The 11,802-nt window shown below is 44.3% G+C and overlaps 1 protein-coding gene across 1 annotated transcript in view; it reads right to left on the reverse strand.

The window, feature by feature from the left end:
* Positions 1-7,342, reverse strand: part of BAZ1B (bromodomain adjacent to zinc finger domain 1B) — an 84,843-nt gene extending 77,501 nt beyond the window's left edge. Inside the window, exon 1 of the mRNA XM_074975018.1 lies at positions 7,077-7,342. Within this exon, the coding sequence (XP_074831119.1) occupies positions 7,077-7,189 (113 nt within the window). The 5' untranslated portion in view covers positions 7,190-7,342. The remainder of the gene's footprint in view (positions 1-7,076) is intronic.
* Between the last annotated feature and the right edge of the window lie 4,460 nt (positions 7,343-11,802).

The following is an 11,802-nucleotide window of genomic DNA, read 5'->3' on the forward strand; positions in this document are numbered from 1 at the left end:
TAATGTACTTACAACAAACTGATTCTTAGTCTGATGATGACACTGTCACATTTGTAGTAACTACAGTGTTTAATATCAAACATGCTTTTACTTTGTCTTGGCTTTAAAAATAATTTGCCACAAGGGTAACAAAGTTCCTATGACTAAGAGTCACTTCAGTATGATGCAATACTGTTTTGGTGCTGCCAATAATACTATTTTCCAACCATATTTTAACTTTCTGGACACCCACATGCAAAGATCTGAAAGTTTGTGCTTTGCCCATCTGCAAAGCATTTCCCTTTTGTGAAACCTCTCCCTCTACCATTTTCTGTGCTACTCCAAAGTAGGAGATCTTGAACTCTTTCAGACCCAGCGCATTGCCTTAGAACACTTACTAAACAAAAGGAGACAAATAAGTGAGAGCAGCAAGCTTTATTTTTGGGAAAAGCAACACTGCTTTCAAACAAATTATACTGCTTATGGGCAGGCCACTTGATTTCAGCATTTTCTCCCTCACTCTCAGCTCAATTAAGTGGAGTCTCAAACTGTGCATTTTGCACAGTGCATACCAGTTGCAGCTTTCCAAACCACAATCAGTGTAAATGAAATACATCTCTAAAGAAGTCACAAGCTAGCAACACTACACACTGGAAAAGAGACACTTGGGCCACACAGAAGGCAAAGTTTGTTTTTTTGACAGGATATCAGATTCCTGAATTAGGAAAACACATATTGCAGACTGCTCCCATTCCCATGTGTATCCTGCATAAAGCCAAGTCAGATGTCAAGTAATGTTACCTGATTCTGGGTAGACTCATTAGCCAACCTGTGCAGAAGAGTATTTCTGGCTTTGCCAAGTGATTCATCCCACCTCTCTCTCCAGAGCCACACAATTAACAAGGCTCATTCCAGGTCACAGACCAGAAGCTTAAGGTTTCATCTAGCATGCAGTAGACTCTGCAGGGTGTTTTTCCTTTAAAAAGGCTTTAAGGGGATTTGGTGGTGGAGGGCAGCCATGCACAGCTGCAAATAAGCACTAAGCCCAAATAAGTATTCAAGCTCCACTGACCAGCCCATCCCTCCACCCACTCTGTTCTCTAGACACTTCCTGTGTCCCTGCCCAGATGGAAGTTGAGCTCACCACTGTCTGCCACCCTTCATACTTTCCCGCAGAGAGCTTTAATTTCCGTATTTTAGTAAGTATGACCTACGGTTAACCCGTAGACAAAATCCAAAGAATTTCACTTTCCATCATCAGAGGGGTAGCAGTGTTAGTCTGTATCCAAAAAACAACAAGGAGTCCGGCGGCACCTTAAAGACTAACAGATTTATTTGAGCCTAAGCTTTTGTGGGTAAAAAAAACCAACACTTCTTACACGAAGAAGTGGGTTTTTACCCACAAAAGCTTATGCCCAAATAAATCTGTTAGTCTTTAAGGTGCTACCAGATTCCACTTTCCATCATGTTGATGGATTCAGTATAAGAACCTACACAACACAGAGGAAAGTGTTGAAGGTTGTCTTAGCTAGGGAAAACAGTGTGTTCTTAACTGACACCTTCGTTCTTCACTAATGCCTTGTCTACACTGCCACTTTACAGGGCTGCAACTTTCTCGCTCAGGGGTGTGAAAAAACACCCCCCGAGCACTGCAAGTGTCAGCGCTGTAAAGCGGCAGTATAGACCATGCTTCCAGACCTGGAAACTACTTCCCCTCGTGGAGGTGCTGCGACTACACAGCCACATTAAAGTGCTGCCACGGCAACGCTTTAAGGTTGCTAGTGAAGACATGCCCTTACGCACCTTTTTTCCTAGGGAAGATAAGGCCTAAATGTCTTAGAGTCTGATTGCCTTGAAAGCAGCTTTAGTAGACTCTTCACCCTGCCACTCCCCTCACCTCTCTTGACACTAACCAATTCCTCTTTTTCCTTGGCAATTACACCCTTCAACCATTTGCAGACATATACCTCACACCCCCTTACTAGTTAACCAACACATACATATCAAGGTGGATAAATATATGATTTAAAATGATTTTATTTAAATCAGATTTTTTAATTTAAATTTAATACAGGTTTATTTTTAAAATTTAACCTATTTAAAATTATATTTGAAATTATGACAACTAGTGTTGGGGTGTAAATGTATTCTAATCTATTAAAATAATTTAAATTAAACAATAAAAAGTGTACGTTTGACTTTCATTAAGTTGTTGGAAGCAAACCACTGAACTGGTGAAGGCCACTGGCTAAGCACTGTAACCAAAGTTTGTTGAAGTGCTAAACCAGCTTTTGACAGCAGTAGCTGGTTCTGCAGGAATAGAGAATATATTTGTCACTGCTAGTTCAATTAAATGATTAGTTCTTAAAAACCAATAGTAAACTGAAAATACACACTTCCAAACCATGAATGAAAACTAGGCGTAAGAGTGAGATCTACTAGTTCTAAAATCTGAAGGGCATGCTGACAAAAAACAGTAAGTTTAATTCATTAACTGCAGATAATACTTTCTTCGCTTAATAAATCAGTTAGTTTCAAATGCAAAACATGTTTTCAGAAGTTTTTTTCTTATGTATTCCAGCACATTTAAGGTAGTTTTATTTAAAAAAATGTAAAAAGGCTTTTAAATGTTGGGGGTGTTTTTTTTGTTTTTCAGCATTTTTAATTGCTTTGGAATTCCCAACCAAATAAGAATTTGATATAAACCACAAGTAAAAAATTAATCTAGTACATAATTTTTACATTTTTTTAGAAAATGGTGAATAAAGAATCTGAATAAACGTACCTTATGTTATAGAACTGCTTAAATAAATGTATATCAATTTAGTATATCCTCCTTGCAAAAAGGAAGGACCAAATTTAGTGTAAATGCTATATTTAGTTGCAAATTAACATGTTTTAATAGTTACCAACTAATAAAAAGCAACTTTTCTTTAGGAAAATAAATAAGTACAAATGTATAACAATTAAAATCAAATGGTTTAACTCAAGGTTTACTGCTTACTGATTTAAAACATTATTAAAACCAATGATTAAAGTCAATCCACCCTGCTATATATTGAAACTAATCTTCATTGAGGCCTCCAAGCCCCATTCTTGTTGCTCTTCTAAGCTCCTTTCAATGTCATATCCCACCACACCTCAGATGTCAGTCACATGAACTGTAGGTTTATTAAAAAGAAAAGGAGGACTTGTGGCACCTTAGAGACTAACCAATTTATTTGAGCATGAGCTTTCGTGAGCTACAGCTCACTTCATCGGATGCATACTGTGGAAATTGCAGAAGACATTATATACACAGACGCCATGAAACAATACCTCCTCCCACCCCACTCTCCTGCTGGTAACAGCTTATCTAAAGTGATCATCAAGTTGGGCCATTTCCAGCACAAATCCAGGTTTTCTCACCCTCCGCCCCCCCACAGACAAACTCACTCTCTTGCTGGTAATAGCCCATCAAAAGTGACCACTGTCTTCACAATGTGTATGATAATCAAGGTGGGCCATTTCCTGCAGAAATCCAGGTTCTCTCACCCCCTCACCCCCCTCCAAAAACCACACACACAAACTCACTCTCCTGCTGGTAATAGCTCATCCGAAGTGACCACTCCCCCTACAATGTGCATGATAATCAAGGTGGGCCATTTCCAGCACAAATCTAGGTTCTCTCACACACACCCCTCCCCCATACACACACAAACTCACTCTCCTGCTGGCAATAGCTCATCCAAACTGACCACTCTCCCCACACTGTGCATGACAATCAAGGTGGGCCACTTCCAGCATAAATCCAAGTTTAACCAGAACGTCGGGGGGAGGGAGGAAAAAACAAGGGGAAATAGGCTACCTTGCATAATGACTTAGCCACTCCCAGTCTCTATTTAAGCCTAAATTAATAGTATCCAATTTGCAAATGAATTCCAATTCAGCAGTTTCTCGCTGGACTCTGGATTTGAAGTTTTTTTGTTGTAAGATAGCGACCTTCATGTCTCTGATGAGCTATTACCAGCAGGAGAGTGAGTTTGTGTGTGTATGGGGGTGGGGGAGTGAGAAAACCTGGATTTGTGCTGGAAATGGCCCACTTTGATTTTCATTCAGGTTGTAAGGCAAGTGGTCACTTTGGATAGGCTATTACCAGCAGGAGAGAGAGTTTGTGTGTGTGGTTTTTGGAGGGGGGTGAGGGGGTGAGAGAACCTGGATTTCTGCAGGAAATGGCCCACCTTGATTATCATACACATTGTGAAGACAGTGGTCACTTTTGATGGGCTATTACCAGCAAGAGAGTGAGTTTGTCTGTGGGGGGGCGGAGGGTGAGAAAACCTGGATTTGTGCTGGAAATGGCCCAACTTGATGATCACTTTAGATAAGCTATTACCAGCAGGAGAGTGGGGTGGAAGGAGGTATTGTTTCATGGTGTCTGTGTATATAATGTCTTCTGCAATTTCCACAGTATGCATCCGATGAAGTGAGCTGTAGCTCACGAAAGCTCATGCTCAAATAAATTGGTTAGTCTCTAAGGTGCCACAAGTCTTCCTTTTCTTTTTGCGAATACAGACTAACACGGCTGTTACTCTGAAACCTGTAGGTTTATTCAGACTTAAATGATTTAAAATGAACATTCACATTGAGTTAAGGCACCCCAACACCATTTCATTGTATTGAATGCATTAGTAATACCTGTCTGAATCTCAGACGTACACTTCCTTCTCAAAGGCTACATAATCCTTCCTATGGGCATTACCTGGCTACACTTCATAGTGAAATAACAGAACATTTTCTAACGTAAGAGCTTTTACAAGTTGTGGAGACCCTTTGTCTCACACGCTGCCAAGATCTCTCACACATTATAGACGTTTATACATTTCCTCCATAATCTAAGTTCTCCTTGTGGTTTCCATCCCACTTGTTGTACAGAGGCGAGATCAGTCTCCAGGGGCAGTAGTCTGCAGAGTTACAGCCCATTTAAAAAAAAAAAAAAACACACCCCACCACACACACACCTATCTATGTAGACACTAAGTCCTCTGCACAGAATTACTGGTGCATCTCCTATGATTGTTGTTTGATTTGCCTAACACCCACTTCTCCCTCTTCATCCCTCCAAGAAGTGATGAACACTGATTATTATGCTGTAATACCATGAATTTATAGCCTACCTTTCATATGGAGAATCCCAGAGGGCTTTCAAACTGTATATATAGAGAAAAGAATCCACTGCAGGCAAGCAACTTCTGTTGTCTATTTCTTAATTTTTCCCATAAGACTTATGTTTTCCACACCACCACTTATGCAAGAAATACACTTGCTAAATAAATCAATCCTTTAAATCCCTTCCCAATTCTGCTCCAATGACTACAGTAAACTGAGGCCTATTGACAACTACTACATAGATGGCCACTTGGGCCTTCTGATATTTATCTCATTAATATTCATACTAAGACATTCAAACATTTATGCCTGCATACAGTCCCAGCTTATGTGTTCTTGTTGTCCGCCTCATTCTCTTGTTACGTAAACTATTTTGCCACATCTTAAGTTGGAGTATAAATTTGTCAAGCAGGAACCACTAACTTTCTACTCTGGCTCTGATCCTACAAACACTTAGGCCAGGTCTACATCACGCAGGGCTGTGAAAATCTACACCCCTGAGCAAAGTAGTTACATCAATCTGACTCTCGGTGTAGACAATGCTAGGTCAGCGGGAGATCATCTTCCATTGACATAACTACTGCTTCTCACAGACATGGATTAACTACGCTGATGGGAGCTCTCCCCTCAATGTAGGTGTATCTTCACTTAAGTGCTGCTGCAGTGTTTAAAATGTAGACCTGCACTTATATGCCAAGGAGGGCCAATAATAATCAAGAAGAATTAAAATGGGTTAAATCTAATAGTTATCTGTCCTCAAAAAGAGTTATAGTCGCAAGCTCCTACAATGCAGGCTACAAAAACAAACAAAATATGCAATGTTCTAGGGCCTAAGCTTCAGCAAGACTAGTTTTCTTAACATATTTACCATTTCAAGTGTTTAAGCAGCAAGCATGTATGTCAGAAATTCTTAAAATATTATGCTTTGTCAAATTAACCCTTACACTTGGGTTCTTTCTCCCCTCCCCCCATTCCCTTTACTTTATAAAGTTAAAAATCATAACACGCACACTGAATTTTACAAGGATATCCTGAGACGCAAGCAACTTTTCCTAAAACCATCTGCATTTACTAGCAGGCTAACGATATAAACTTAAGAATTCAGTTACTTGATCAGTTTTTGGAGCTTGAAGCCCTTTTTCTTGCCCGGTAGGACAAACCATTCAATAATCTAGTAAACAGGGAGTTATAAAGCAGCTTTGGTGGAACTCTGAAGACGTGACAAACTAACAGAAACGTTTGGGATTTCTCAACAGAAGTGTAAGCTAGGAGTTAAACCCTCCTGCAAAGCATCTGCCACACACATCACACAGCATCGGGTAACAGAAACGGACTATAAACAAAACGGAAACTGACTAGTTGACTTTCGGTGCGAGGCTGGACTGGCGGGCGAAGCACCGCCCAGGGCAGAAGCTGGACAGCAATCACCGGAGATGCAGCCAATTCCGGCCGGCAGGTCCAGGCAGGACCCCACCTCCCGAGCCCCCGACCACCTGCTGATGTTTCGCGACCAGCCGCTGTGCGAGACGCCGGGGCTCCGAGGGGACTGACAGCGCCGGGGCTCGGAGCGCTGTCAACAGCACGGCGGGCCCAGGGGGTTCTGACACTCCCCCATCGGGAACTCCCGCGGGCACCGGTCAGCAGGAGCGGGCGCCGCCCCCCTGCCCCCGGACGGGCGCCGAGCCACGAGGGGCAGCGGCCGGCGCTTGGGGCACTTTCGACCCGCCTGCGCCGCTTTAGCGCCCGCCCCAGCCCAGCCGGGAGCTCCTCGCAGCCGCGGGACAGCACCAGCAGCCCTACGCTAGCCCGGGCAGCGGCCGCTCAGTCACCCCCCTCCCGGCACCGGGGTCAGCAGCCGTACGGAGCCGGCACGGCCCCTGCCCACTCGGAACCGCCTCTCCCGCCCCGCACCGGCCCCCTCCCTCAGGCCCCACAGGCTGGGCGGATACTCGCGGGTGCGGAAGGCCTCCTGCGTGTGAGGGACGATGAACCTCTCGCCTGCCTCCCCTGGCGGCAGCGGCTTGGCCAGCGGGAAGGGCTTGCGGCCCAGCAGTGGCGCCATGACGGGAAGGGGAGTTGCCCCGGCGGCTCCCCGCAGCAACCCCGGCAGCGGTGCGACCCGGGCGGAAGGATTGAAAAATGGCGGGAGATTCCCCTCCCCCCTCCCGAGCGAGAGGCCGGCAGAAGTGCTGCGCGCGCACCCTAACCTGCTATTACCGCCAGGCCAGCCCTTCCCGCGTACGGCACAGCCCGATTGGTCGCAGTCTGGGCCATGCACATTCTAGTGGCCATGTAGCGCGCCTGTCTACTCGGCTAGCCCCGCCCACTTAGTGGACAAGTTCGGCTGCAGAGCGCGTAGGGTGAAAGGTCACGTTATGTAAACGGAGGGAAGCAAGGCTCCATTTTGTGGCCCCGTTACTAGCCCCGCCTCCTTCCCTCGCCGGCCAATGGGAGCGCATCCCCCCTCATATCCATCCGGGTACCACGGAGAGGCCGCGCGCCCGGCTTTGTCTCCACAATTGGAGCCCGCCCCTTCCCCCCCTTAAAGGGGTAGCGCCTGGCCCGGAGGTCTGAGATGTGCAGAGGCTGTAGAGGGCCCCGCCCCCGGGCCTGGGACAGCCTCTCCTCCGCCAGCGCAGCCGGCTTCCCCCGCCCCTCCCTGGCACCAGGCCCTGCCCCCAGCGCTGCTGGTCCCGGACAACCCGGTGGCTCATTAGAGCTTGGCCCTGGGGGGCTGAGCCAGGCTGGCCCCTCCCTGAGGGGGTACCCACTGCCCTGCCTCCCTGGGGCCCCCACACCCAGCCATAGTGCCCCCGCAGCACGCCTTCCCACCCCAGGCACTGGAGTGATACTGCCAGGCTCCTGGTGTTTTTCTCCAAGCCCCAGCGCCTGGAGTCAGGTGGTTCCATGAGACTCTCCTCTCACTTCAAAAAGAGGAAGTTTCTAACCCTTGTGCTTGCACTGAGAAGCCTGAGAACGTGACCCCGCACTGTACAGAAGCCAAAGGCAAATAAAAAAAAGACACAAAACAAAAAAGCAACTTGTGTTTATCTATCTTTAAAGTCATGATTTTTAAACCAATCTCTTGGTGCCGGACTCATGACTATAGAACTCTCTGGTGTACCAACATTATATTAAAAAAGTCTTTCCAATGTAGGAAAACTGAGCCAAACAATAGGCAGATCTCTTTGCCATGGACAAAATGCATGCCCCAAGAGCAGCAGGTGCTTCATCTGGGCTTCTTCCCCCCCATCCACCTCTCTTCCATGATCTTGTCATTTTTGCTGTGCCCTTTGTTGTGATCCTAGGCTCCTTTTGTTTGGAAATCTGATTTGGCTTGAAAATTGCCACATTTAGGCTATGTCTACACTACAGATCTTACAGTAGCACAGTTGCGCCGCTGTAACCATCTCCCACGTAGCCACTCTGTGCCATGGTAGCTGTGTCGGCGGGAAAGCATCTCCCACCAACATACCACTGTCCACACCGGTGCATTTGTCACTGAAACCTACGTCACTCTGGGGGGCGCTTTTTTCACATTCCTGATGGACAAAAGTGCTCGTGTAAACATAGCCTTACTCTGAAGGCAAAGGAAAATGTTTCCGCACGTTTTGAAAACAATTAGTCACATAAACCATTCCATTGTTTTAAATATCACTGAATTAATGCTCATCTCCTTCTAGCTCAGAAATGGGTTGTTTTTTGGCCCTTTAAATTGTATGTATTGTTAAATCACCTTTTGAACTTGTTCAGCCACTAAATTTGATTAAAATAGGTTGTAATTAACCAAAGTTATTAATGATTTTTGTTGTGGATAATTTTCAGCTCAATCTTGCTTTTGCTGGTATCAGCTGAGGCTTTTTTTGCCATTGGTTTATGTGATTGCAAGATTGGGCACTGTATATTTGTTGCCCTTTATTGGCTGGTTTCAGATTAGATTGAACGTAAGGATATTTCTATAGGCGACAGCTAAAGAGATCTTCCTTTAGCTCAGTTGGAATTGGAAAAGATTAAGAAAAGGGCAACAAAAATTATTAGAGGTACAAAACAGCTTCCGTATGAGGAGAGATTAATAAAACTGGGACTTTTTAGTTTGGAAAAGAGACATCTAAGGGGGGATATGATAGAGGTCTATAAAATCATGACTCGTGTGGAGAAAGTAAATAAGGAAGTGTTATTTACTCCTTCTCATAACACTAGAACTAGGGGATCACTAAATGAAATTAATAGGCAACAGATTTAAAACAAACAAAGATTACTTCACACACAGCACAGTTAACCTGTGGAACTCTTTGACAGAAGATGTCGTGAAGGTCAAGACTATAACAGGGTTCAAAAAAGAACTAGATAAATTCATGGAGAATAGGTCCATCAATGGCTATTAGCCAGGATTGGAAGGGATGGTGTCCCTAGGCCTAGCCTCTGTTTGCCAGAAGCTGGGAATGGGCAACAGGGGATGGATCATTCCCTCTGGGGCACCTGGCATTGGCCACGGTCAGAAGACAGCATACTGGGTTAGATGGACCTTTGGTCTGACTCAGTATGGCCGTTCTTATGTTCTTAAGTGGTGGATGCCTGGGTATTTTGGAGCTAGAAGAGGGTTCTGACTCTGCAGTTGTGTGTTATTATTTACATTGCAACCCCCATCCCTTTATCAGACCAATTTTGACCTACCCTGGCAACCCTACAAAGAAAACCCTCACCATGTGGAAGCAGGAGGAGTTAAGTCTCTGACACTCAAAAAATTTCTGAAAAATTCTGATAAAAGTGTTATTAATTAGTGGTTACAGTAAAGTCTAAAGGCCCCATGAGATTGGGGCCCCATTGTGCTGTGCATTATACAGACCCACAGTCTGAAAGTCCCTGCCCTGAAGAGTTTACAACTAAAATGTGCAACAGTATTTTTGGATTAAATTTTCAATAGTGCCCAAGTGACTTAGGAGCACAAATCCTAAAGAAAGTCAATGAGATGTGCTCCTAAATCATGTAGTATCAAAGTATCAAATATTTCTGTCTCCCTCACTCTGCCCAATAAAATCATAGTGTGCCATTACATCTAAAACACAGGCAGATTCTGAATATGGTTCAAGACAAAGGCAATTTTTAAAGGCAAGAAGAATAAACATGTTTAAGAAATTGCATTATTTGAATACTAAATATGAGTCTCTATCAATGGAACTGATGTGCAGGGGACACAAGTGGTGAGAGAATATTTTTTGTTAATCTGCAAAAATCAGCCAGGGTTACTTCTCAAAAGTGAAATTAAATGCTAAAATGTGGCAAAATGACTTCTTCCTCCATACCCTGCCAGCACAGCCCTAGTCTCAAAGGAATGGGCATTTATCAGTTGGGAAATAAGAAAACCAACATTTTAATGACTTGCTGAAAGCAACATAGGAGATTTGAGGTACAGCTTGTGACAGCCCTGACCTTTAAGGTGGTCGACCCCCATCTTATCCACTAGCCCACAGAATTTTAGGCATGCCATTTCAAATCTCTGTAGTCAGGCCAGCAGGAAAACATGAACAACCACCTTGAGCTCTACCACTTAAGAAAACCACTATGGGGTAGACTCTGAAGCCCTACCTGCTCTGAGTAGCACCTCACTCCAGAGGAGACTCATTCACACCAAAAGGATTTCAGATAGTGTAAGACACTAAGGCTGAGAAAGGGATCAAATTCTGGCCCAATGTAATTGCAAAGTCTTCTTATTGATCATACTTTTTAAGTCTGGGTAACAAATCCTACACTGCCTATGTAAGCACACACGATTTTCTTATATTTTGTAAAGTAAATGAAGAAAGCTTTTAAAGCGTTAAATTAATGGGTTATGTCACCAAATTATTAAATTAAAGAGGTGGGTGGTGCCCGCTAAACTGATTTTGGTTCCTGCAGAGCCCTGCCACATTCAAAACACAGCCGACAAGCTACACAAACGTAGCTAAGTGAGCCCTGCACACACCATACAGCCGGCCTTCACCACTCTGAACACAAATCATTAGTTTTAGCAGATTAAGCATCAGACCAAGACTACAACTTGGCTCTCCTGGTTCCACAGCTAGTGTCTAACTCCCTAGGCCACATTACTGTTAGGCTACTGAACCTGTGTTTTAATGTTTTGCATTTATATTGCTTTATTACATGTAGTTCCCAAATCATCTTAAAAGGGTGGAGAGGATGTATTAGCTGAAACTGACTGTTGACCTAAGTGCACAGATTTGAAACAATGACAGGCAGTGTGGTGTACTGGATACAACATGGGTCTCCTAGCAAGTTATTCAGCTTTCTGTAGGAATATTGGGTGAAAGTCTCTGGCCTGTGCTATGTTTGATGATCAGAATGTTCCTTTCTAGTCTTAAATCTGTAGCAGGATTCTGTCCCCAGCCTTATCCAAAACTTCTTATGTAACCTTTTCCAAGGAATTTATATTTTCATAGAATATCAGGGTTGGAAGGGACCTCAGCAGGTCATCTAGTCCAACCCCCTGCTCAAAGCAGGACCAATCCCCAATTTTTGCCCCAGATCCCTAAATGGCCCCCTCAAGGATTGAACTCACAACCCTGAGTTTACCAGGCCAATGTTCAAACCACTGAGTTATCCCTCCCCCCAAAAAAGTTACCCCAGTACGTATTACCCATAGGTGAAGGGGGCACTTTGGCCAGAAAGGCAAGAAGA

This window comes from Natator depressus, chromosome 17 (assembly GCF_965152275.1).
Source record: "Natator depressus isolate rNatDep1 chromosome 17, rNatDep2.hap1, whole genome shotgun sequence".
Taxonomy (NCBI): Eukaryota; Metazoa; Chordata; order Testudines; family Cheloniidae; genus Natator; species Natator depressus.